We start from the raw sequence: 27,957 nt of genomic DNA on the forward strand, positions 1-27,957 counted from the left end.
GATGGAGAAACACTGTTTTGCTACTTACATTTCCATGTATTGGATTTTACAAAGTTGCACGAACTTGTTCAACTGACAGCACTGCTGGAAACCTATCAGGATAATACAGACTATTAAAAGAACGCTTCATTGCAATGAAAACAGACACATTTGGAGTGCTGGTGATATTTTATGCCTTTCTCCAGTACTCACTCACCCTAACTAAGGGAAATCATAGCAGTTTTGAGACTAATTTGTAGCACACATGAGGAAGGTCCTGACCTCCAGAGTGCTCTAGCTTTAAAGATGACAGTTCAGAGTCTGTGTAATTAAAACTGCTGCCGTAGAGGCCAACAAGGCTCTCGGGAAGGCCACAGTGAAAGTTTAAGAAAATACAGGTGGACAGCTCCATACTCCTCTAACATAGTCAGTGCCTTTGTGCAACCTCGGCCCCTGTACCCTGCTTTAGCTCCACATGTGTCAGAGGAATTTTCGGAGCCGAGGACCCTCCAGATGAACTTTTACCCCTTGGACTCATTTACAAACGTACACAGAGTTGAATTAACCTGCGCAGCCCCAGCAGGCAGTGTATAAATACGCCAACCTGCATTAATGACCAACTGTGCTATGGCTATTAAACTGAACATGTTGTTATGATTTCCACACATTTTCCTCAGTGTGAAAAGGTGTTCTGAGGCCGGGAAGGAACGAACGGCATCCCCTGTTCACTTCTCACTCCCCACCCTCCAGTTCCTGAAGTCCTGTAATCAAGAAATACAGCTCAAGGTAAAATGCCCTGAAGACCTTTGCTTACAGGGATGAGGTAATGGTGAGGCTAATTAGGCTGAGGAGACAGGGTGGGCGGAAGCTCCTGGCCTGAAGCCCCATTAGTCTAAAGTACAGTCTCCCTATGGTCAAGGGCATTTACCCCAGGATGAGGAAAACAGAGCGGCATCGCTGGCTGGCTCCTACGGCAAAGCCACGGTGATGGACTGAATCACCACATGAAAGGCTGCGCGAAGGCAGGATAGCAGAACACTGGAAAAAGAGAAGTGAGACTCAGAAAGAAAGGCTTATTCAAGATAAAGATGAGAAAACTCTGTAGGAGTTAGGTCAACCTCGTTCTTGCCCTTCCTACCCACCTCTGATGCTTATGATGTACAATTTGTCATATTACAAAGGCAGGAGAAGTCCTGACATTGAGCCCCATTCAGGATATTGGCCCTGATGCTGTAATTTTTACGTAGTAAATCAAAATGATTGCGGCGTATATCGTAACGCGAAACAGAGACATTTAGATTTAATGGTTTCCGAAATGTGTCCGGGGACGTTGTAGGAACCCACTATGAAATGTCGCTGAGCCTGGGACAGGACAGGCTTTCTGATTTTTTCCTCTCCTAGACAATGGGTTCAGTTAACGCATGGATTTATGGACGTTAAAATAAATACATCACACGGGCAAGAAAGAGCGCGATTCATGAGACCTTACTTCAGTCCAATAGGGGCAACATTAATCTCTGGGATCTGAGATAAAAAAACTTCACATACTATAAATCCTCAGATTCCTAACGCGTTCTGTTAAACTATTACAGTTGTCAGACCAAAAGGGGAATAGACGGAGAGCAGGTCTTTGATTCGGTGAAGGCCAGCGTTCATGTCTGAGCTGGGGAAGCCATCGCTTGGGCTTTACTCACATGGCAGCTCACTCCTCAAGGGATGTCGGAGAAAGATGAATAAAGAGCAAGAGGGGACATTTGTTATCTTAAATCAGTCAGGGGCTGCAGCCAGACATTTATAGAACTATATGAAGATTTATGAAAGTGTCTCTTTCGTTGCTGCTACTTATTGTAGGCCAATGCCATTTACTGCTGTTTCTTCATCATATACACCGACCCAAATGTACAGAGATAGTATTTTTCAGTATCACATTATCACTCATCCAAAGTACCTTTGCATATGTGGCTGATCCGCGGTCCTTCGTTATCCACGTCAGGGGAAACCTAATCTGTGAACACATGTTTCCATCCTCCTCAGTTAAAAGCAAACAAAGCACCGCATTCAGGCTGATGCAACACTCTCATTACTCTAACAGTGGTGTGGGCTCCTGAAGGCGCGGGCTGATGACACGTCAAGGACCCGGGAAGCAAAACAGCACGTCCGTCACTACCTCCAGTGACACTGCATCAGGGGCTGGTCGTTTATTACGAAAAGATCCTGGGAGTCCAGGGAGTATCTCGAACTTGTAGGGCGATTGGAGTGCTTTCAAAACATAGCTCAACACCCTTGACACCTCAAGTCAGGCGCAGTCCAATAAACACAAGGAAAAACCCACAGCGGATGAGATAGTAGGTTTATTAGAGACATGAACTTGAGTTTAATGGGTAGAGCTGTGGAGTGAAACAAGACCACAGAGAAAAGACTCAAAACTAAAAACGGAAGATGGAAAAGGTGGCAGCAGCAATGTTGGCTCCTTCAAGTCTGAGATGGGGACACCTTCCCCCATGAAAAAATTGGTAAAGAGGTCCTGAACAACGGTCTACCTTTTGTATTACAATATGAGAGGAAATGGGGTCAATTCAAACTCACCTAGAACCTACACTGTCCAAGCATTCCCTTAAACACTGTGAACTCCCTGGTACAATGCACGGTGGCGTTTGTCCTGTGTTAAACATGGACCATTGAGCTTGACGGCTTTGGGAAGGGGAAAACCTGGCGCACTTACTTCCCCGCTCACTCAGCTTGCCCTAGCTCATAGGGCACAATGGGCCAGCGCCTTGTTCCTATATGTAAAGCTGGCAGCCTTTGAGTCTCCCCCCGTTACTCTGTTATTCCAATTAGGAAGAAAGACAGAGTGAGACAAAGACACAAGGAGAGAGCAAGGCATGGAATAGATGGTTCCTCCCTTTGGCCTTAGTGAGTGCCGTTACCTCCTCCTGACCTTGTCTGCCACCTCCTCCTCCACCTCACTGCATCCGCCTTGGCTGTAAACCCTCCCTCCTCCCCTGCTCTACACAGCCATCAAAGTGAGCACTATGGAAAAGAGGAAATGTGGAGGTTAGACGACCTGATTTGTATTGGTAGGGGGATTTTTTTGGAACTTCATCAAGCTGAGGCCTGCCAAATCCTCTGGTGGGTTGCTGGTTGGAGGCTGGACTTCTCAAGAGCCCACGTTTACCATCCCCATGGACCCCACCCGTTTACAAAACCACTGTTTTCAAAGATCAAGTGACATCTGAGTTAGTAATTTGGCACACAACTGTAGCAGGACACTGGAGTTTAATTGGGCTGCACTGCTCTGGTAGTTTCAGCAGTCACTGCATTCAGGCCCTTTTCTTCAATCTTGATCCAACAAATCTTCAATGTTTATTTTTGGAGCTCATACTCCACCTGGATGTCCAGATAACAGCTAAAAGTGCATTTAAATCCATATTAATTTGCAATTTCTTTTGCCGATTTTCAAGAAGTTTGTTTTAAATTTTCTGTTAACTTTGAGTGGAAACTTGGGAAGTAACAAGTATGCTTGGGATGATGACAAATAGTTTCTGAATACAGTAACAGGAATACAAGTTGTTTGAAAATCTGCAGTGACAGATTAATAGTTATTCAATTGTTAATTCTAAGTTGTATTTCTGACTTTTCATCTTTCTTTGACAGGCTAGATTGTAGAGATACAGGCCAACTGAGCCACTAGGAAGCCAAATAACAATTTGACGTTCATTAATTCATGCTATTGCATTATAGGGCAAAGTACTCTGTTACTGTCAAAACCAAATTCAGCTGTAATAGCTCATAGGTGAGCAAAACAGCCAGCAACTGATATTTACTACTCTGTAGTGCTGTCATTTACAAGATGAAAGTCTTCAGCTCTGTTTACAAGTCCCAAAAAACGCTGGAATATTCTTCTCATACTGGGCCATCTCACACATCATTGTTGAATGGTCTTTGTTCGGTTAAAGACACGAATTAAATCAATTTAACACCGTGGAAATACAAGTTTAGTTGGATCTCCTTTAATATAAAATGCAGCAGTTATCAAGAATAATGTAAATTCATACATTTCGCCTCTTAAACAGCACTCATTTACAGCAAGAAATTCAAAATATTTTTTGGAGACTGTATGAATCTGATTTTGGATAAAAAAAACAAAAACAAACGGCAGAGGAATCAGATATGAAGAGATGAACAAGTAAAAAACATAAAAAGGGAAATTAATGTGATACTAAAATGACAAAAAACAAAGCAAAACAAGGAACTAAATAATGGAGCGAGGGGTGTTAAAGTCCCTTTAAAACGTGTAATAATTACTGAACTGCATTAACACCCATATTACCCTTTTTTAAAATGGACAGAAATCAAATACAATATAAATATAAATATCATGGTGGGTGGTATAATAAATGCACATGATGATGAATTTGGGCCTTGTAACCTGAGGTGGACATACAGCTTTTCCACAGCCGGATAGCAGCCAGTTTTAAGTAAAGTAAGAAGTGTATTTAGGAATAGATTTTTTTGTTTTGTTTTTGTTTTTAGGAATAGACATTATGGGAAATTCCCTTACTTGCTTTCTGAGTTAGATAAGTTAGAAGATCGATACCATTCTCATAAATGTATGTTAAGTATGGAGCTACAGCCAGGGGGTAATTAGCTTAACTTAGCGTAAAGACTTGAATCAGCCCCACAAAAGCTTACAAATGAACACGTGTCTCGTTCACAGGCAGAAACAAGTTCATAAAATCAAAACTTTTATTAGTAAGCCTATTTTTGAACTGTGAAGAGCCGGGCTAGCTGTTTCCCCCTGCTCCCAGCCATGCAGAGCTAAGCTAGTCACCACATGGCTCTACAGCTCCATACTTAATGTATGTGTAGACATATACCACCCAGGATGTTGCACTTTTAATCTGTAAAATAAATCTCTTCAACAGGTTCTCACTGCATTAGCAGCGCAGAACCAAAGATCTACAAGGGCTGTGATAATGTCAATAATAAGGATAAAGCCATGATTAATGACTAGCTGCTTTTAAAATCAGTCTCCCAGAAGTTAGAGCTAAGTGTCTCTATGATAGAAGCTTTTGAAGAAAAGCACTGAGTAAAAAATTTGTGAGTTAGACTGGGAAGGGGAGACTCAAATTAGCAATAAATTTCTAATGCTCATAAAGTCAGGAGCGGCTACTTAGCATTTCTCTAAATTAAAATCCTGGAAGTGCGCTATGGACCGACTATTAGCAGCCTTGCTGAAACCATTTTTATGTGAATAAAAATAGAGCCTCCACCCTAATAAAACAGAATTGTGAACATTTTCTTCTAGCAGACACGAGCCAGCCAAGAGTGTCCAGTTCTGTGACGTTAAATGGCAAAGCTGTTATGCTGGGCACCTTCACATGAAGGGTGGATTTTCAAAGGCTCCTAAATGGAATATATAACACCTAAATAAACTAGTTCTTTATGTGCTTTGTAGGGGGAAAACTAGACTAGGGTGATGGAATCAAAACACTTGACTGAAAGAAGAGATGCCTCTAGAGTAAAAGAAAAACTGTCAGAGAGGAGGCTACAGTTAAGAACAGGTTTCTCTAAAAGTCAAGATATGCCTATAAAAACTATGCAAAAAACAACTGGAAGATATTAGAAAATATATTAATTTCTCTTAAATTAAATTACACTTATTGTCCTTTTTTGAGAGTGTACCTGACAATGTTTTGTTTTGGAGTAAAAGTCATTGAAGCATTTTAGAAGCACAGATATATAGTAAGACTGAAGGCAAGCATGTTTTCTTTTCTTCCATTTTTCCCCTCAGAGGTTGTGTTCTCTTTCAGACATATACGTGTAAGTTGTCCACCAAGAAGAAATATGTCAATCCCTTTGGTTTCTAATGGACTGATGTTATAAACACACCAAAGAAGGAGTCCTGGTTGGCGGGGTTGCTGATGTGCTGGCAGGACTGCTGGTTTTCATGATGGTCCAGGCTCGTTCCACATTCTGGTTTAGACCAAAGAGCTCCAACTCGTGGCCATGGTTGTGTGTATGTCCAAGGCCCATATTCTGGACGGACGCCCTTAGCCTCAAACCTGTCAGATCTGGTCAGACCTGGAGATTCACATCCAGACCGCAGCTGTGGTCTAAATTCAACCTGATCCCAGGCAAAAACGTATTTTTAGCTCCGTGCACCTCAGGTATGGCGACGCAGCAGTCTGGCGCTGTCTTGTTTTATTCCCGTTATCCCCCCCGAACACCAGCCGCAGCAGATATAAAAAAAGATAAAAACCTGCATATTTTTGTTAAAAGCCCTTCCCTTTTCTCCTTTTACAGTAAGTGTTGGTCTCAGGAGTGAGTCCAGCTGACTGGAACCCAGAGGGTCTCCGTCTCAACTTTCTTTAGCGCCGACCGCAGCTCGCCGAAGGCCGTCGAGAGGTCATTGTTCACTATGACCTTCTCAAACAGATGACCGTACTGAATCTCCATCGACTGGGCAGTGCTCACCATCTCCTGAAAGTCCTCCTCCTGCAAGGTATGTGAGAACAGAGAGGAGAGAACGAGATGGAGGTGAAAACGACAAAAAGCAGATACGCAGTATAAACCACATCAGGCTGCCCATCTGCTGCAAGCGGAGAGATAATTCACATCCTGTAAACACAAATTAAATGGCCTTGAACATGCAAATAAATATAAAGTTGCCCATACAGAACCAGTTATAACCTCCCAGAGACACGGTACCCACACATGAACCCTGGCACTGACCGCGCACTAAAACCTCTCCATACAACAACCTGACCCCAAGGAATTTTCATAATTTCCTTCACAGAATAGACATGGTTACCCAATTCAAAACAGAAAAGAAAAACCCCCAAAATAAGCAGAAGTCAACACATAGCCATAATTTACAGAAGGCAGACATGTAAAAACAAACATTGTTACTAGTCTGGATTCTATGTGTACGCTGGGGAAATGAAAGCTTGTGGACGGTGTGGCTTCACTGTCAGAACTGAGAGCTTCGGCCGTGTGAACTGTGCTGAACAGCCTGCTAAATCTACCAAAAATGGAGCCTTAGGTGTGCAAAGATGTCTCAAATCTAGCGGTGCTCTGGAAGCAGAAATGACCTTGTCTTTAAGTGCCTGAATGGGCAGAGCATAGCCGTAGACTCGAGTCCTGAATCAGATCATTCAAGACTTGGCAAAATCAAAAAACACTTGCAACACGATTTTGTCTTTTATCACCGATGACTCACTCTGACTTTAGCCTTTTGACTTGTACTGACTTTATATGCTCCATGAGCCCAAAGATGAAAAGTTTCCTGACAATGAATATACAGTACTTTAAATCAGTCTGACATCAGGCAATGACGCTGCGCTGGCAGGATGGAAAGGTTAGTACCTCGGATTGTTCCATTCAGATATAAAGACTTGGCTCAGAAAATATAAGCAATTATTTTTAACCTTTATTTAACCAGGAAAGGTCCAATTGAGATTAGGAATCTCTTTTTCAATTGTAATTTTTGTCACAGGAATAAAATAACAAGGAACATCTGCTTAGTTTACGTTTAAATGTTATTATGTGAATTTGAAAGATATAACCACACATTTTAAAAAGGATAGATTATTCCTTGTTAATTAATTTACAATATTGACTTTAAACTGGCATTTGGTGAGTGGCACATAATGGCTTGTGTGGGACTTGAAACACGAAGTTCAGTACTTGGACTTGGCTTGAGACTTGGTTCAGAACCTTGCAGTCAAGACTCGAGACCGCAGGTATGGTTACAGTATGGTTTTATTCAACGAGTTGATCCTCCATCTTCCAGTTTCATTGAACGGTAGTGCAGTGTTATCTTGACCTGTCATCTTTTTTGTGTTCTGACAACAAATAACAACAGGAATGTATTTGAACTATTACACTGAAATTGGCAAACAAAGTCCTCTTGTCAATATTTAAATAAAGCAATATAAGAACTTTTATTCATGGCATTACTGATCTTGAATGGAGGCAGAGAGAGCTAGTACGGGTCAACAAGGCTACGATGGATGTCATGGTAAGTCACAGAATCCTTGGGCTTGAGTTGGGGCAACGGCCAATAGGTGAAGTAATAAATGGTAACAACATACCCACATGTGGGTTAGGGCTAAGTCAGTTGCCTAAATTTGTTCGTTGTGCACTTCAGGTAGTCTGACGAGAGGTCCTCCAGGGGGGCTGGAGAGTTTTCCAAGTCAATATGCAAATCAGATGTCCGACGTAAAGGATAAAACCATGGGCTAACTGTGAGGAATAGCCAAATAACATATGTTTATTAGGTTGGGAGTAAATATTGCCTATCTGGGGCTCCTGTATTCATAGATAGAGCAATCCCAAAAGAGCCCAGGTACCTCTCCGTGGTGGTCCCTCTGAGGCTGTCTGGTTTCAGCTGTGTGGGCCCTGGCTGACCCGGCCCTCAGTGCAACAGCAGGGCTAAAGTGGCTGCACTGATTTAGCCTCTTGCTTTTACTGGGAACACTCAACTTTAGATTTTCTGGGCAGATATGGTTTTATAGTGAATCCCTCTGCCAAACACACAATTATAAATACACACAGTTGCACATTCATGTGCAGAAACTCAAACACACACATACGCATGTGCTTCCACACCCGCAAACATGCAGGAGCAAGCTGAGTGTGTATGTAAACTGTGTACGCACATAAACACAGCCTTATTAAAACCGAAAACTCCTAAACAGCTCAGTTTTTAGAGACGCTCCTTCCAGCCAGGAGTTACTTCACAATGTTGCTGCTGGTTTTCCGCTTCATAATGGATTAGCCGCGCAGCTAAATACAAACACTCTTTCGGTGTGACACTTAGCAAAAGCCCTGTCTGCTTTTTCTCCCCGGCTGTTTAGCCTGGATCTACCTTGCAGAAACCAACCTATGCCATCTCACGCTCTGTCGTCCAGTGTGAGGAACATGAGATGGTTTTATCAACTCGTGTCGTGAAGGATGACGGGAAGAGAAGAGCCTGAGACTGAAGGACCACTCAGAGAGGGCAAAAGGTTTGTTGCCTTGTGGAAGAAACTGTTCCACTGTGGGACTATATTCTCTGTCATCTGGACCAAAGCCCCCGCAGACCTTCCACTTTTGGGCCGAGACTCATAGATGACCACTGTGTCCAAGCGCCAGCAAGACAACCCCTCTGACCTGTCCTGGCAACTAAATGAACCTGGAAGACTGCGCGCTGCTCTGTGTGTGTGATGTTTCCATGTCCACCAGTGAGTCTGAGTCTGTCTCTAGTTAGGCAATTCCAGGTAAAAGAACATTAATCACAGCAAGGAAGCTGCTTAAGGGACAGAGAGCTGGGTAGAGAAATGGAAAGAGAATCAGAATACTAAGTGAAAAAAAAGGATAATAAGATAGATGTAGGATGAAATAAAAATGGCAGAAAGATGAATATAATGAAGGTGAAAGAGGCAAATGGAAAGCTGGGCAAGTAGGAGTGAGTGGATATTCTTTGGCATCCAATGATCCAGGCTGGATCGCTCTCCTCAGAGGGCAGTTTTGAGCTGATGCCACTTCTGGAGGGCCAAACTCCAAGCACCGGGGACTCATTTATCCCCACTGCCATTAGATTGCTTAATTTCCACATGAAATGATGTAGTGTCTTGTGCCTGTTGAAGTACTTTGTTCTAGCATTGATAAATGGCAGTTCTCATTGCACAATATGAGGCTACTGACTCTCCGTTTGTTTTTAACACTGATGCGTCTCCTTGCTCCAGGCTGTAATCGATGTAATGTTTTTAGGGCTTGATTGCTCACGTTTTTCTTCATTGTATTTACTAGATTTCTGATTGCACTGTGTCCGTTTTGCTGTAAATTCTATATCAAAAGGGAAAAAAAATCCTCTTATGGAACTATAAACCTTTTCAACACTTTAGTGGCACAAAACAGCACGTGTCAGCCACAAGTATCATCTTCTGAAAACACCACACACACCTCAGCGTAAATCTGATTTACTGATGCCAATAAAACACACCTGTATTCTCTACTGATATACGTTCTGAAAACCAAACAGGTCTTTAAAAAAATCAGTTTTAAACGACTGTGGTGATTTCACATAATTCTACGTTTTCTGCACATTACTACCAGATTTACGCATTACAGCTACCTGTTTTTGCTTGTTTCTACATCACTCTTCAGCTCCTTCTTTGAAAACCTACTCTGAATGGTCTCCAGCTCAAACAATGGGGCTAAAGTCAGCCTTCTCTGCTGAAACAATAAGACGACTGTTCCTCAGCCTTTATCATTAAAGCAGACCTGTCTCTTTGAGAGAAATACAGCTGGCGGTGAATAGAATACGTCTGCGACGAATCACCCGACAACAGCTTCTTTTGCAGAGCCTTTTTAATAGCAAATCTGTTGTGGCTTAAGTCCTGTCAGTGTACATGAACCTTTATAGGGAACCTGGTTTGTTACCTGGCTGAAATATGCCTCCCTGTCACACAGTTTTATAGAGGTGTATTTGTATTACTTGAGAGAACAGCAGAAGCTAATAAAGGAACAGAGTCATAAAAGCAACAGCAATGGATTGTTAAGCGATCACCTCGTTTCTGAATACTAATTCTCATTGTTCTCTGGACCCCTGCTGGGAAACGAGGAGCAGACGGAGGCAAAATAATATTTCACCATGTGAATAATGCAAGCTGACAATAATACAGATGGGTGCAAGAGCTGCGTCCTATTTGGAGTAAATAGACTGCAATGTAAGCTGACCGGTCTCAGGTGTGACTGGACAGTGGTTATGCAGTGAAGTGATGCTTGATTTGACAGAATGAGAAGGAAGACAGGAGAGTTCAAAAATTTGACTTTAATAGCTGGGACTTTTTCGTGCAGCGTTGATGATGCAACGACTCTCGGGAGGTTTTTTTTTTTCTCTTCAGGTGCCGATTTCATGAGGTCTCTAAGATGATTACCATCCTGACAGGGATGAAGATTCTAAAGAAAACTTTTGTTAAACATTAAATATTTTGTTATGGCAACCTATTCTCTTGTTTTCCGAGACTTCATGATAACTGCAGGTTTTTTCAAGGTTTGTAACACTGAAAACTGACACTAAGCTCTGAGTGGTGTGTATGTGGCACCGTTTGGCCGGCGGTTTTGCCTAGGGGTGAAGGGACTGAAGGACAGTGGAAGAGCAAGTGAGTGGGAGGTGGGGATAATTGTAAAAATATATGATAAATGTATAATTTCAATTGTCTGTCCACATGCTTTGCATATGTTCTCAATAAATAAATATATAGACCATAAATACATAAAACATCACGCCCAAACATCGTCCTGCTGCGCCTGCAAGCCACAGTTCGCACTCCATCGCCCTCCTCCCATCTTTCCTTACGAATTTAAGCACAGGCTTGCGGTCAGTCAGTCTCCATCTCTTTGACAGCCCTGTCTTTCTTTCACAGCTTCTCTCTCCTGATGTGTCCCCCCCCCCCCCCCCTGGGCACATCAGGCCATCCCCGGTGTGTTGCTGACCCGGATCTTAGCCTTAATGTTGCCAGCGGTGATTCAGACACGCGAGCAAGCTAGCACTGGGCCCGGTGGGGCTGGGAAAGCCATCATCCACCTTCAGTCCCCCCCCCCCCGACTCCCCTACCCGTCAGCTTCACAGCGGCACAGAGCACTAGCTAATTGGTTTCATCTGCAACCGTGCTGGGCTGGGATAAAGGTGTGTAAGGGATGATCTCATCACTCACATACATAATGTACACACAGGGTCCAGATAGGGTTATTTCTTCCGCTGCTAATCTCTTAGGTGTAAAGCCACGTGTCTCTACAGCACAACACCATCTCATCATCAGACTCCAAGTCTGCTCACCAGCTAGATTCTTTGAGTGATTACTTTCTTGCAATGTAGAAAGGTTAAGAGCCTGTACAGTCATGCCATGTTTACAGTTTGTGACAATACAAACTTAACAACTAACTGTATTGTTGATCAATGGGATTCTGTGTGAGAAGTTAACTCTTTTCCTTTCCAGACATTATCTTACCGTGAACGGCTTGGCAGATCCCTTGTCGTCCTTGCCTGATATGATTTTGGCGTTCTTTCTAGTCTCTCTCAGTCTGTCAATTGTCGGAGGCTTCACAAACACTACGAAGGGTTTAAACTCTGCCGTCCGCAGGTGTTTTATCGTCTGAACGGAGACAAAGGAGAGCAAATATGAATGTAAAAGCAGAAGAACAGCGTGAAGTATTATAATCTAGCAACAAGAGGAGAGGACTGTGAAAAAACAAGAGTGTAAAAGTAATTTAATGTACAGTCATGTCGTTGTATCAATTTCATAATCATGAGGTGTATAAAGTGAGGAGATATCCGTAGTCTACTTAATGCAGGAGTTTTCAGCCTGGGGGGGTGGGAAGTCCCCGGAGGTCACAAATGTCAGGGGTTGTTAGGTCATTAAACGAAGGAACCAAGGGATAGTAGAAGTCCTCGCAGAGTTTGCTCAGTTGCCATGGAAGTGCAGATGTTCAAACTTAAGAATGTCATCGGCAAAAAATTAACTGACAACTCTTCTGATAATCACTTAATTGTTTATTGTCATCTTCAAGCAAAAAGGTCAAAAAATTGTTGGTTTCTCAAATGTGGGGCTTTACTGTTTTTCTCTGTTTTATCTCACTGTAAATCGATTATCTTTTTATTTTGACCTGTCGGTCAAACCTAGAAGCAGAAACTGTTCTAACTGGTCATAGCTCGTGACGATGAAACAAATAACAGGCCTGGGCCTGTATAGTGCATGTGGCTGTTTTAGAAGATAGTGGAGGACATATTTCCGTCCACATCTGTCTGATTCATGTCTCCTCTCTCTGGTGACATTTGCATGAAACAACAACATTAATCTGGTCTTTCAGGGGTGCAAGAGTGGTACGATTTGGTTGGTGGTGGCATCAGGCTTTAGGCCCTCTTCTGGCTCTGGCAACTGCGATCAATGCTTCTCGCTGTGCAAGTAGGCATTGTGTCTGAAACCCACAACTGATAGGAAGACGGATAAAAACCTACGGGAGAGGAACCACTGGGAAGCATTTATCGTAGCTTTCATCAGTTGCTCTGTGAGTCAACATGTGAGCAGGAACATGCTTTGACGCCGCTACTAATCTGAGTCATGTTGGAGAACGGGCTAATAGTGGAGTTAGGGCGAATAACTACTGGCTTAAACCGCCACACCACTAATACAGGCCAAAAAGAAAAAAGTACATAAATAAATATTCATACACCCACATCAGCTTCTACAGACGTTTTCTCACACTCTTTAGCTGAGGGCTCTGGGCTGACTCTCATTGCTGCTCAGGCCAGGGTGGTTTCACAACATGCCAGGCTAATCTATATAATGGTGTATTGTCTGTGTGTCATTATCCACTGAGAAATAACAAACAGAGTGGAGCTGCTAGGGCAAAAGCCGGGTGATACGGGCCCCGGCCCTCAATTAATGGGAACCGTGCTCAGGGGTTTGTTGGGGCTCCGCGACAAGCTGGCCATTTGTGTAGGGTCTGATCACCACCACCCAAGACACATAAGCCAAAGAGGAAATCTTCAAATAGAGGAAATTAGCGGTAATTGCTCCCTCAAAATGCCCCCTTTAAAAACCTGCTTTTGGTAACCCAGTAAGCAGCCAAGGCCCCGGGAAAAAGCCGGAGAAGGGAGATCTGCTTCCGAGATAGGCAGGGGCAGAGGTGCCAAAGGGCTAAAAATACGGGGATATGGTGGGATGGTGGGATGATGTGCTGCAGAGGAAGGGTTTGTGTCACTCACATGAGGCTGGACATCCAATAGGCACACTTTGTTCTTGGAGAGGACGGAGCGTATCGAGTCTAAGCTTGTCCCGTAGTAATTCCCTTTGTACTCGCCATATTCGATGAACCTGAGAGGGGAGATGGAAAGAGATTAGAAAAGGAGAAGTGGTGCTGAGCAAGAAAACACCCCTTTTTGATCGTTCGTGTGCTGTGCTTAATATCTAATGCGCTCTAATGTCCCTTCTGAGTAACATCACAATCTTGTTCTAATCTGGTCGACTGTGTCAGCACAGTCCTGACATTCATTTTAGAAATAATGATATATAAAAACCCAACAAATCCACAGAGACAGGAGGATTATTCTTTCAACCGCTGACAGATCAGAAGATAGCATTCTCTAGCAGAACGTAAAAACCAGACACTTTGGCTGAGCATGTTCTTATATAATCTCCTGTGCTACCCTTTCAATCAGTAACACCTGTTTGTTCCAGAAAAACCACAAAGCTCCTTCCATCCACCAGGATTTAAGCGCAGCATGCAACTGCATGGGTGCAAGCAAGCAAACACTTTTCCACCAGATAATCTTCCTCCTTTGACACCAATCAGATGTCATGAAAGAAAAAAGAAAAAAGAAAAAAAAGCCTCCAGTGTATTTTTAGCTGAAAACAAGGGGGGAAAAAGGCAGCGAGCAGAGTAACGACGTGGAAAGAATTTGAAGCTAATAGGACGGCGTGGTATGCTTGCAGACTGCTCATGACGAATGGCGGATAGAATGACTGCTACAGTGTGACCAATGCCATGTTAAAAGAAAGTTTTATGGTAATTCCCCATGTAAGAAAGTTTTGCTCAGCTTCTTTTTTTCTCTCTCTCTTAAAAAAAAAAAAAAAATAGGCAGGTTTATATTTTAACAAACCTTTCATTCCTTTAAGGGAAATTCATTTAAGAGCTTACAGTAGCCTCTGTTTAAAAAGTCACACCTTGAAGCATTATGCGCTGTTTGTCGTCAGAGGAGAAAGTATATGGATTACAGTCAAGCATGTCAGTGGGGGTTTGGCTATATTGAGAGTAAGGATTGTTTCCATTTTAACACAGAACAGGGTTGGGGTTAGGGAAAGTTGTTCAAGCTCAACACACGTTGTTGTGGCCCCAATTCAGAGACCTTTTTATTTCTCCACAGAGCGCATTGTTTCTGCTGCATGCAATGAGGCATAACACAAACAAGATCATCTCACCCGTCGTCTACTTTGCTGCCTTGTAATTTCAGCGTGGAGTGTCCCACGCATCCACCCCACATCCAAGCCCTGTCGCTCACCCCTCCGACTCCCTGAAAAACATTGCATGCCTCGACCTACACCGCAACATGGCCTAAATATACAGCCCCCCCCCTTCCCTTCGTCTCTGTGCATGCTCTGACACTCAATATACACACACCAGCACAGACTTCCCTCTATGTCATATGTAGTGTGTGTGTGCGTTTGCGTGTGTAAATGTTTTGCATGCACACCCTACACTATATCTTTTTCTTCCCCCTCCAGCTTGTGTGAGACCAGCAGAAAGGCATCAATCATCCTTGTGACTGTTACAACTTGCATTTCAATTTGTTGGCCACAAATGTCAAGGCGGGCCGTGGTGTGGCTGGATTCAGATAGAGCGTCTAAGGAAAGGAGGAAGCAGAGACAGGAGACCTTGGGGCCAGTGTCTGGAGATCTGTTACCAACACAGGGCCCAGCCCTGTCAACACCAGCTCACACTAGGTTATAGAGAGACACGGATGACAGCAGGGAGGCTGTGTTTGAACAGTGGCAGCAAATACTGGACCAGTCAGCCTGCTGCCTTAACTGCTGCACTGCCTCCAGTGGTTCCGAACAGAGACGGAGGTCAATTCTGTTGTTTTCATTAGCGTGAGGGGTCTCGAATATCGCGTATTCTAAACAACATAAGGTTTTTCATTACACTCTGAAATACCAAAAGACTAGATCAAACACTGTACGCATGTGATTGGAATACATGTTGACTCGTACTGAAAGTTAATCCTATTAATCCATTAGCAGAAGTAACTAGTTGCCAACAAGTTTGATTGTCAATTAATGTTTTATGTCAGTTATCAAGCACAAATGCCAAAAACAAAAAACAAAAAAACAAATGCTCATTCCAGCTGCTCAATTGTGAGGATTTGCTGTTTTTCTCTGTTTTAAATTATTGTAATTTGAATACCTTTGGGCTTTGCAGTGTTTTCTGGAAATAAACAAAAGCAATCTGAACATGTAGATTCAGCGTCTTATAAAGTGGGATGGGTTTTTCTGTCACTATGTTTGGACATTGACAGACTTGACAATTAATCCATAAATCAAAAAATAACTTTTCTTTTATCATTATTTAACTGGCTGAAACTACAATGAGGGTTAGGGCCACTTAAGGTAAAAACACATTGAAATGTTGAGGATGAAGTCAAAACATCTGGAGAAAAAGTTGTAACGTTAGGGGAATGAAGAAATATTCATAATACTGTAGTTTGAAAATAGTCATAATGCTATGAGAAAAATGAAAAAGTCCTAATATTTCGAGAAAAGTGTCGGAATATTATGGGATGTTTCCTCCATCATAGCAAACAGGTGAGAGCAATCTGTCGGCGTGCGTGTCACGTGATAGTGGACGGAATGCGGGTGACCTGAAGTTTTAGATTTCACCAATAAGCACCTCATTAACATAGATTTTAAGACACCGAAAACAAAACCAAACTAGTAATATAGCGTACGAGGCCATAAACAGATGGATTTTAAGGCAGCAGCTGGAACACTTGTTGGAGGCCTGCTGGGCCACAGCTGAGCCAAAGAGTGAAGAGATTAGCATACGTTCATGGCATCAGGAAAAGACTAATATACGACATTTTGCCCCTGAAAAATAAACCCCCCTTATTTCATCCTGCATCATCCATCATGACTTTATTCTTAAAATATGACGTTTTTTCTCATAATTTTAACTTTATGCTTAAAATATTAGAGATCTCCAATTAAATATATCTCCAATTTTGTTTCCCCTCACAGTGCCTTTATTACTCCACTGTGTGAAATAGTCAAAGTCCCATTATTAATAAATAATTAGTAATTAAGATTAACTGGAATCAACCTCATGATCGTCATCTGGCCAAGTCATTTCTGTCTTTCATTGACTCCTAAAGGTCCTACTTTCTTAAAAAAAAAAAAAAAAAAAAAAAAAAAGATTATTAATGAAAATTATTATAGTGTGGTCTTTAGCATGATTATTTCAAACTGCGACGATAAAACACATTACATTTTAGAATAGAAAAATCTTGAAACACGATCATTTGTTTTGGAAAAAGACATAAATGATCTACTCTAACTTGCACATATAAAATGGATCTATTTGCAGAGTGGGTGAATAGTCACAGCATATGGAAGAAGAAGTGTGTGACTTTATTTTCACTAGTTTAAACCTTGCTGTTTGCACCCTGTTCAAACTGGAAATTTATTGCCCACAAAGTGCAGCACATGCAGTTTTTGGGCTTTTAAAGTTGTAAATATTGTCCTTATTAATGTCTATGGTCTTTGTCCACTGTATTAATTTCAAATCATTGTACAGTGTCTTGGTTCTGTCACTAGTTTTCCCTTTACTAATACCAGTCGCAGTTGTGCCTACTTGTTGTTGTGGATGTCCGTCTCAAAAAGATTTTTGGAAATGAAGTGGTACTCCACGCCATCGCTCTCCTGGTTCCTCTTGGCCCGACTTGTGTCTGAGAGAGGAGAGGAGAAAGAGTGATTACCTCAAACCCAGACTGTCTGACTCACTGTTGAGGCAGAAACCACCTGAACCGAGCCCCTTATTAACATCACTGGAAGTCTGAAACATGGCGTGCTGAGCCATGCCAACCCTTGTATATATTATTGTGTAATAGCACTATAAAATACACAACCTGTAGCGCTGCAGCACTAAACTCAGACACTTAACTGACATTGAGCAGAAGTTTACTGTGTCTTATTAAATTTGTCTCCTGTAATGTGGCTGCAGTGCTTGTAGGAACAGAAGCTGTGGCGTTAGCCGCCAGCATTAGCGCCTGTAAGGTAATTGAGTTTGGGAGATCTCATTAACATCAAGTCTCTACATTTACTTGGCCATAAAGCCTTGCTGTAAAATGGGTGGTGGGGGCGGCACGTGGGGAGAACGTGAGCAGGTAGTACCGGTGGATTTGTAAGGGTCAAGAGGTCGAGTCACACTCTGGCTCGTTTCAGGAGCGCTTCAAAAGGTCAGAGGGGAGAGGTCTACACCCGTCAGACACTTCGACCAGCTCCAAAACAAACTATTAAACTTTTATCACCTGCACCCAAAAACTGCCAAGTTCTGCTTTACTCACCTCCGAGTCTTTCTTTTTGTAAGCATGGGTCGAGGCTGTGCCCCTTGTTGCGGACTAGTGCCTTTATTTTATGTGGTCCAGACTGACTCTACAAGGTGCATGGAAAAGCGGTGGTGTGATTTATACAATGTGTCACTCGCTAGAGAAGGAAAGACAGCCACAAATCCAACAGTGGTGGAGAGGACACTGAGGGAAGATCAGTGACGTTCTGTCACTGGCGACCAAACGACAGTAGGAAAAACACGAGGAGAGGGCCATAAGATATCATATACCTATACCTACCCATTCAGAAACGTGTAACACACAGTGCCAAACAGCCCCTTGATAGTTAGAACAACACCATCCACCATTCATTATTTTGGCATCTGTTTCGTGGCACAGAAAATAATTAGAGTGCAAAAGAAGAATGAGCATCCATTCATTGTCAATTCATGGAAAATGTCAGTAAGCTTGGATTGGATTCAAAATGTTTAACCCCCTACTCTAATGGCTTATTGCAATGCTCCTTGTGTTTCTTAGATGGCTGGTTTACATTTTACAGCGACAAGGAGCGAGAGAGAGAGAGATAGAGAGAGAGAGAGAGAGAGAGAGAGAGCGAAAACCACAAGGCTTAACAAGGGCCACAAGCCGGTGGTCTCCCCAGCTCCGGTTTTCAAATGAACAAAAAGGGGTAATGCTTTTGGGCTTAATCCGAAACAACAGCAAGTGTTAAACACATCCATGTGTCCACTGGCAGCAATCAAACATGAAAATGGAGGGAGATGAGATACTTTCCGAGTCTCTTTCCTCTCAATGAGAGCCAGGACTTGTGCCATACGTCTTCTACATGGGTCAGAATCAGACTGTCTGGGCTCCATTAAACACAGCATAACAGGTCACATTTGAGAGCAATTAACAGGCCTTGTGGAAAAAAGGCCCCACCGATGGCATTTTAATACCAGGGACATTTCAAGTGTCAAACTTCAACTGGGACACATCCATTATTGCTGCACGGCATGTAACAAACACAGCAATTAATATCAACGGACCTCATATTTCCTCAAACTCAAGTCGCAGTTTCCGTCCAACTCCCCAGATGGTAACTACACAATTACTATTGCCATTGCCATGCTTAAATGTATAAATCAAAAAGATTTATTTGTCCCAACACGCTGGCTTTGGGACATCTCAGAACTGCAGAAACCTAAAAAATGCTGGCAAAGTGTGGAAAGCCAGTCGTTTGCAGCAGGGCTGGATGGTGTTCAGAATTATGGCAGGCTGTCGTTAGGTCCGTAAAAGGAGAAAAAGGGAGGAGGCAGAGGGGGAAAGAGACAGAAAAAGATAGGAAAAAAGTGAGAAATAAATTGAGAAAGAAAGGAGAACGAGTAGTGCAGCGCCAATTCGTGAAGCAGTGGAATGGCATGTCTTCAGAGGTAGAAAACGCCATTTCCTCCATCATTCGGAGCTTGTCAGGCAGACTGTGAAAAGCTGACAATTACACAGGAGGACAACCAAGCTCCCGGGCCTTCGGAGGACCAGCCGCGCTGCCTGAGATCTGCTCCCCGTGTGTTAGCTTGTGTCTCAGACAGAACGCTCATCGCTCAAACAACACAAGCACTGTCACACACTGTGAAAACATAACTGGAACAAGTAAGCTAAACATCCTTCACCCAAAGTGATTATTTTGATTTGTTGCTAAAAACTCACAGGGTGCACTGGGGCGCTGTGTAGTCGGAATTCGATCTGGCATCTCGTGCGCTTACATTTCTCTGTGAATGTGTTTCCAATGTGTTTTGTCTCAGAGGACCGATGTACAAGAGGCTTCTTGGGTGCAAATGGATTCAGAAGAGCCGAGAGGGAGGTGTGTTATCCACATGACAGCACAGCTGCAGTGTCAGTTATTTCATGTTGGAGGGGGGGTCCTTCTTCCAGGGAACAGCAGCTCAACAACAGTTAACCCTGACAAAGACAGATGCTGAAAACGCCGTAGACTTTTTTAAAGTCAATTTGTACTTTTTTGCTTATTTATTCCCTATGGGCACCTGAATGTTCACAGCAACAGGCGCTGCAGTTACATCATTTCTACAGAGGGCTCACTTACAGCCAGAGGGGTTTGTTTTCCAACTACAGAATAATGGCTAACTCTCCTTAGAAAGTTTAGAAATAGAGCTTGGTTACGAAAGGTTTTGCTTTAAAATTCCTCCTTTTTCTGCAGTAAAAAAAAACAACAAACAAACAAAAAACAGATCTTGAATAGTAAGAAAAATAGTCCTGTCCTCTTCAATTTAAGATCAAGTATAGAAAAACAAAGGAAAAAAAAAAAGAACAGATTAGCAGAATATGAAAATCAAGATGTGAAGTTTGATTTGGGTAGGATTATTTGATTCCCTGACTCACTTTATGTGGTTTTAAAGTAGAATTTTAATGCTGTATATTTTATGCAAAATGCGCCATGTTAGACTTCTTGAAGGGCAGTTAAGTTTTCGTAAGGATAGTCACATAATGCAATTAAAAACCTTTTTTACTGAATCTGCACATGGACACACAGTGATTCTGCCCCCACATGTTATTTCTTTGGGCACTTTCGATTTTGGGGGCAAATTTCACGGCTCACGGATGTTCTCTAATGTCTCACAGTCCATCTGGCTTACTTATAAACCAGTGCGCACCATGTGGAGAAGACCAAACGGTGTCTTCATTCATGTTAAAATCTATTTGCCAATAAACAGAAGATCTAAAGCTGTGGTCTGGTAAAAAGCTTATGGTGGAAACAATGTATAAAGCACACACTCATTAATGCATAAGACGTAAACAAAAACACAGATAAGAAAGAAGAAGGAGGCAAAGAGGAAAGATTGGTAGACAAATGGAATCTACTGAAAGATGCTCAGCTAATGCCGGATTTGACCACAGGCACAAACAGGGTTGGACTCAACCACAGCGAGATGACGGAACTTACGTGGGATAGTCACACTGAAGTGTTGAGGGTCGGAGATCAACAGTTTCCTCTTAAGCTCATTCAGGCCGACACCTGTGGGTCCTGCACAAACAAAATAAAAACACAGGATAATGACATATGTCCCAGCATCCACCACCACCTCTCCAGTCGGGCCAGAAAAACACACTGCAATTAATTTAATATCCAATTAAAACAATCCACCCAGTAAATAGTTGATTAGTAGATTTGTAGATAAATGAGTTAATTACAAAGCTACAGGAATCCTACAGTTACAGTTAGTTTTTAACCAGTTCCTCTCTCACTGTAATTTAGCAGAACCTTAAACTTCCAATATACGTCCGGAGCGATGGTAAAGTCTTTTCCAGCACTGTCGCAGGTCAGCTGTATTTGTCATCACATTCCCAGTGGGGAAACTGAGGCAATGTGTGGGAGAAGAGAAGGCAGGAGAAACTATTGGAGTATTGACTATTGATGCATATGTGGCTCCAAAGGCTGAGCATCCCTCCAGCATTTAACAGAGGCCAACATGTGGAGATGGTAAAGTTCAGTCAAGCTGAGGAAATGAATTCCATTTTGATATTAAGGAACAAACTAACTTCGTCAGCTTTGCAGAAAATTGTTTTGAACAAATATCTCGTTAACCTATGTACTGTATGTTCTAATTTCATGCAAAATGCAGATACTAGATACACAGATAAAGATGTAGTTTTTGTAATGTAAGAACCTTGTTTACACTGGTTTTGACTTGGTAGAAGTCACTGAATCTCTTCTTTTTTCTTTTACTCTTTTCCCTCTGCCTCACTTTCGACTCTCTGTCGCTGAAAGCCATCCTCCAGTGTTTTGGTGGCTGTTACCAGGCTGCTACATCATCCTAATTTGAACTGACTGGCATCAATGTCTTCAACGAACCGGACATCACATCAGTTTTGGAGTTACAAGTGCATGGCCCGGTGTGTTTCAGTGTTTTACCACAGCTCTGTAGTGTGTGGACAGTTAGAGACGGCGCTTGATCTGGGCTTGACATTCTTTGCATGCCTAACGTTCTGGGCAGGCACTACAATCGAATCAAACCGTATTGGAAATTCGTTTCTCCAGGCAAATGTGTTTAGCAGGCTGCTCCTCTAAAACAAATGGACAATGAGTTCACTCAGTGATGCGGATTAGGTGGAAAGAGAGGGAGAGAGAAAAAAATATTTTAAAAAGACAAGCTCTGTATTTTTAAGAGACAGAGGGCTCCTGTCTCTTCTTGTGCTATCTGTGCTCTTTCTCTACATTTCATCTGGTGTGAAGGTTTTGGAGTGATCCACAACCTGATAAATGGGTGTGGACAACAATGCTCTTTTGAGCAAAATCTCTGCTTCACACACAGACAAATTCACACCCCATGCTCTCCCTCTCCTTCTGCACCCAGTAACACATGGTTTCGAGTCCTATTGTGCGAGTGCTGTAAGTGGTAAAAGCTGTTTCCACACACACACACACACACACACACACACACACACACACACACACACACACACACACACACACACACACACACACACACACACACACACACACACACACACACACACACACACACACACACACACACACACACACACACACACACACAATCTCTACTGTGAATCCAAAAGGAAGAAGAAGAAGAAAAAAAAAAAAAAAAACAGAAAAATACCCCGACCCTTTTTGGAGCGACGGCACAAGGCATTCTGTGGTTACCATCTCACATAAACAAGCACATGGCCAAGCGAAGACAGCAATCAATCTTAGCAGTGGAGAGGGACTGTTTCAGTAAGAAAAAAAAAAGTCAGAGAACCTGGGGGTTGAGATCTTGAGTGATTTATTAAGATGAGGAAATGGAGTTCTTTTTGAATTTGTTTCGGGCGCTCAGGAGGAATGCAGCGGTGCTGTTTAAACAAGGCTGTGGACCAATGTTGTTGTAGGTGCTGGAGGTGGCAGAGTGTGGTAAAAGAGGCAGTTTTATGAGCCCTATCACATTGGTGCAGACAGTCCACCCAGCAGGCCACAAGCCTCCACACAGGCTTGTTTGCTTAAATCTGACTGTGGATATCAGGGCCCCAGCACAGGGGACCGACAGAGACATTTGTGCTACCCTTAGAATGACTAACGGCCCCACTTCTGCATGCTCGTAAAAACCATTTTCACTTTGTACATCACGCCCTGGCTCGCCACTTGTGATATCAATTGTGCACGGCAGTAGGCCCTCTTCAGAAAATCTCAGATGACAATTAAAGCTTTTTCCAGCTGTACCGCCGCCTGCCAAGGGGGCCCAACAGGTCCACCACCAGGTATTTTACAAGCAGAAGCCGTGCCCCCTGGTCCTGTTCCACCGTCTGACCTTAAACACGGCACCTCTTTGTGCATTGTTTGTTTTTAACGATGCCCCAATACAACAGCAACATTATAAATCTGAATGCCACAATAAAAAAAAGGCATAACTCACAATTTTTCCGGACGAAACTGCAGTATTTACATTTTGTTTATGTGATTTTTTTCTCCTCGATCTGTCCCTCTCGCGGTACCTCTGGCCTTACAGATTGCTGTGCCAGTAAAAGTGTCAGACTTCATTACTGCACTCATTAGAGAAGCTGCCTTTAATATCGCAAGCTTAATAACTTCCGGGCCAAATGAGGAGCGCATTGCATGCTGTTTGTGCAGAAAGGCCGAGACCAGGCCCAACAAGACTCAGCTCAGGGCCCCTGGAGCCTCGACCCAGCCTTAAACCTCTCAGCCTGTCCTCACATTAAGGGCAGGTGATGCTACAGTGCTTTGCTGCTACTACATTAAAAGATGACAGTGGTGCAAGGCGGTAACCACAGATCACTTACAGTCCACTGCTACTACATTTTCAACAGGGGAAAGTCTTAATATAGAGCTCAAATTTTATATGCTTGGATACTACATAAACATTCACTTAGGCATTAGTGTATTTGAAATATGTTAGGGCTAAACCTCAAACTGAAGACTTTCAAATCATCAAAATCTTTCTGTAAGTTCGGTGGGTCAAGTTACACGGGAAATCTGGAAATCAGCACACCATTTTGTCAGGTTAAATAATCAGATTTCTTTCAAAACCATCAGTGGTTGGGTCAAACTATTCATGCAGTATCTAAAAAAATATGTTTTTTTTGGCTGTCTGATTTAAAATGTATAATGACCAAGATAAGCATCTTGATTTGTGGATGTAATCCATTCAAGTGCAAGAGGTGGGCAGCGGGTCATTCATTGGTTGGTACTGTGGACCTGTGCGTCCACACTGATGGAAAACGCCTTTAGGCGTTCCTGAAAAGCTTTGGGAGATGGGAATGTTTGATATAAAAAATACCGTTGGGGGAAAAGGCTGGAGCAGAGCTGAAAAGTACAGGACTGGGGCCAAGTCAGGCATGGAGGGTTGTGTCCTGTCTGCAAGTCCTACAATAATGCAGACTTTACCTCTTCTTCTGTGAATTATAACTAATAGCTAGTATAGCTAATGAAATCTGTGAGCGACAGTTGTCCTTTCCGCCAATTTTGTTGGCTTTCTGTCAGTCGCGTGCTACAAATGAGACTCGTACTTTGGTCTACCTCTGTCTGAAATTGAGGATCCACTGTTTTAAAAATTATCAAGAATTTTGATAGTATATCTACCATTGTTATCATTGTAAACTGTATATATCCTGCAAATTGTCAATTGCTGGAATTTGAAACGGTCAGAGCAAAGGTCTGAAGTTGAGGGTTTTGTGTGTTGAATTTTCTGTCCTATGCAACTTTCTTTAATAGCTTAAATAAAGAGCAGATACTTCTAGTGGAAAGTGATTTGAAAAAGCTTATACAGAGGAATAAAGTGTCCCTGAATAACAGAAACAAGCAAGAGCAGTTAGAGAGAAAAGAGTTGGAAAGAAAAGATTTCTAATAAGAAAAATCAAGAGACTCTGGGGAGAGGAAGAAGGAGAGAGGAAAGGAGAGAAACATAAAGCAGATCTTTCCTTGGCCCTCCGCTTCGTTATGTGTGAAATTGTCCATAGGTTGTCCGCCAAATTAGAAAAGTTAATTGAAAATATTTACATTAGCATGACAGGTGGGAGAGGTTCAGCATCCTCTGTGTGAGGCTGTGAGACACTGGCAGGAAAATGGGCTTGCTAATTAGCAACATGTCTGATGAAGTCCATGCTCCCTGTGGCGTATTGTTAGTGAACCAAGGCACACGTAATCAGGCTCGGAACACAACTCTGCAGAGAGCATGCGTGGGAAAAAAAAAAAAAAAGTGAGACCTTGTTGCCAGTGGTATTCATTTCTAGATTAGACTCACAAATGCTTAAAAACTGCCATCAGAATATCTGAAATGAAAAGATGAAGACAGACTTTTGAGTTCTCATTCCTTGAGTGCATCTCTTCCCTTAAAATAGATTGGAAGGAAACACACTGAAAATTTAGGGAATGTTTTGTTCCATCTGTGTCTGGGACATTCTTGTCATTTTTTGTTACAAGTAACAAACCTAAAAAGGAAAACGTGGAAAAGCCTCGAACTCACTGATGGTACAGTTGGTGCTGAGAAATGTGTATAAATATGAAGTCTTTACTGTTGCACCTGGCCGAGCATATTGTTCCACCATTCACTGGCAACACTCGTCTTCCAGCCACAAAAACAGAATGAGAAACCGCTTAATTCAAGACCGTGGCACATTATAAAGCTCTTTGGAGGGCTTTGTAACACCCCCTCCTCCAGTCAAGTGTTAACTATTCCATCAGCACGAAAAACTGAAAGGACGTTGAGAGCGAGGTGCCGTAAATGAAAGTATTAGAGGTGACTGAACAATAATGTGAAGTCTGCTCTGTCGATTCCAGGAGTGCTAAAAGTCTAAACTAAGGAGGCCAGGATGACTGTGAGTGAGTCACTCAGAAAGCTCAGTTCTGGGCTGGGGGTCATGGGAGGGCAAGGCCAGGCCACCTGGCGCTTCTGGAGCTGCAAAACTCTGAGTCACAGAGTTGTTTCTCCGATCTGTATGTGTCAACATGCTGGAAGGGGCCAATTTTTATTCAAATCTATGGTCTCTACAGTGCCATGTTTTACAGAAATAGAGCTGCCCCAACCTCAAAAACAAAGTGTTAGGTAAGCAGTTGGAGTCCTGCCCTCTACTTACCTACTAGGACCACCAGCCTGTGTTTAGCTCCACTCTGCCTGTGGTATGGGGTGACCTCCTCATACGTGGGCACGTCAGCCATGTCGTACATTTCGCTCTTCTTGCACTCGTACATGGACTTGTTGGTCTTCTTCTCTCTCCTGCTCAGACGGAAGCTTCTCCTGAACCCGGCTGGAGGTCAAGATGACACGACAGAGGAGACGGAAAGAAACACATTAATCTACAAGATTTAAAAAAAAAAAAAAAGGTTGTTTCAGTATGTGTGTCTATGAAAGTATGTAAATTCCGACGTAACTGTATGAACACATAAGCCTGCAGCTGTGCAGTTCGATTTATGGTCGTTTCAGTGTCTTGGCAAACACCTCCATCCAGCTCAATGTCCAATACCTCATATTGTGCTGTGCAGCTCATTTTTATTACAGCTATCTTTACTGTAGGTGAAAGAAGTACCACGTAACACTCGGCCAAACACTTTCCCTGGATATCACACTCAAACACCTTATTCACATTTTCCCCTGGTGACATGTATTGGATTTTTTTTTCTTTTGCGCGTACACACATCTCTTGGCGACTGCGGTGAGCTTTTAGCGCTTTTACATTTGTGAAAAGCTATACAAAACATTACTGGATGTTTTCACGTCAGCTACAGTATAGAGCTGTATTAATCAAGGCAGGAATGACTCATCCTTGTTCTTTTAGATTTGTCTTGAAACGTGTGGTCTCCACAGCCAGATTTCTGCTAAGTTCATTGTGTGAAACAGAAGGAACTAGATGACCCATTATGTAACTGACTACTAGAGTATTTGAAATTACTGCTTGCTGGTTAATAGTTGTTCACAAAACTTTCAGGCAATGATTTGCAATTTTAGATAGCGGTGAGATATGTGTGTGTCAGGCCTATGTATCGGTGTGTCTTTTAGTGTTTTTGGGCCGGCTGTGAGAGAATGGTTATGTCATGTGTAGGGGACACTTTACAACAGTTGTCATCTCTGATTGGTTTATGGTGTGTGCTGTGTCCTCAGACTGCCCTCACAAAGGCTTCTTAACATACCGATCCGAGTGTCCGCACGCCTGCATTTGATGATCAAAAGGAGGAATTTACCCCCAATTTGAGGACTACAGTTCCATATTTATGACAGATGTTGGTTGAAACTAAAAAGAGGTAAATCTCTGAACCCAGGATGCCTAATATCCTATTTCTCCCTATGGTCATGTTTTTTTCAGCCTTATCTTTCATTATTTCTCTTAATCAGTAATTAATGAACTCAAAAATATGATGTAAAATGCCCCAATGAGATTAAGGCAGCATGAAAATTATGGTCTGAGAAGAGTATCGGGAGTTGAAACGACTCCTGATTCCCGCCCTCTTAATACTTTCCACAACATTTTCAAACCACTGTGGGGCTGTGCAGAGACATGCAGCAAAGAGAAAGAGTCCAAATTCTTCTCAGCTTGTTCTTTTCCAAACAGTCCCTTAATAAGGGACGGAGCTAGGGTCTTATGCTGAGTTACAAATGAAACACACCGTAAGTCATTCGAGCACAATAATAATGTTTTTGCATGAACTTGTGTATACGTACGAGTGTACACACATGCCCGAGCACTGAATATAGTGTTACACTGAACATTTAGGGCAGACTTTGTTCCACTGTGGGCGAGTTGTGGCTTACGTTGTCTGTGCCATTTCTCCTGTGGTTAGTCTACTCATTCAGCACCGTCACCCCGTCTACCCCCCACCCAGGGAGTATTACCCGCTGCCACACAGTGGAAAGCGCACGCCACTCATATGC

At 42.6% G+C, this 27,957-nt stretch overlaps 1 protein-coding gene across 2 annotated transcripts in view; it reads right to left on the reverse strand.

The window, feature by feature from the left end:
* Positions 1 to 3,983: 3,983 nt before the first annotated feature.
* mpp7a (membrane palmitoylated protein 7a) overlaps positions 3,984 to 27,957 on the reverse strand; it is a 133,951-nt gene continuing 109,977 nt past the window's right edge. The window contains exons 12-17 of one of the 2 annotated variants that reach the window (XM_040127227.1): positions 26,168 to 26,338; positions 21,024 to 21,104; positions 17,374 to 17,467; positions 13,736 to 13,844; positions 11,979 to 12,122; positions 3,984 to 6,477 (exon numbers count right to left, since the gene is read on the reverse strand). In XM_040127227.1, the coding sequence (XP_039983161.1) occupies positions 6,298 to 6,477; positions 11,979 to 12,122; positions 13,736 to 13,844; positions 17,374 to 17,467; positions 21,024 to 21,104; positions 26,168 to 26,338 (779 nt within the window). In that variant the 3' untranslated portion in view covers positions 3,984 to 6,297. The remainder of the gene's footprint in view (positions 6,478 to 11,978; positions 12,123 to 13,735; positions 13,845 to 17,373; positions 17,468 to 21,023; positions 21,105 to 26,167; positions 26,339 to 27,957) is intronic. The other variant, XM_040127228.1, reaches the window with a different exon arrangement.

This window comes from Xiphias gladius, chromosome 5 (genome assembly GCF_016859285.1).
Source record: "Xiphias gladius isolate SHS-SW01 ecotype Sanya breed wild chromosome 5, ASM1685928v1, whole genome shotgun sequence".
NCBI classification, from domain to species: Eukaryota; Metazoa; Chordata; class Actinopteri; order Istiophoriformes; family Xiphiidae; genus Xiphias; species Xiphias gladius.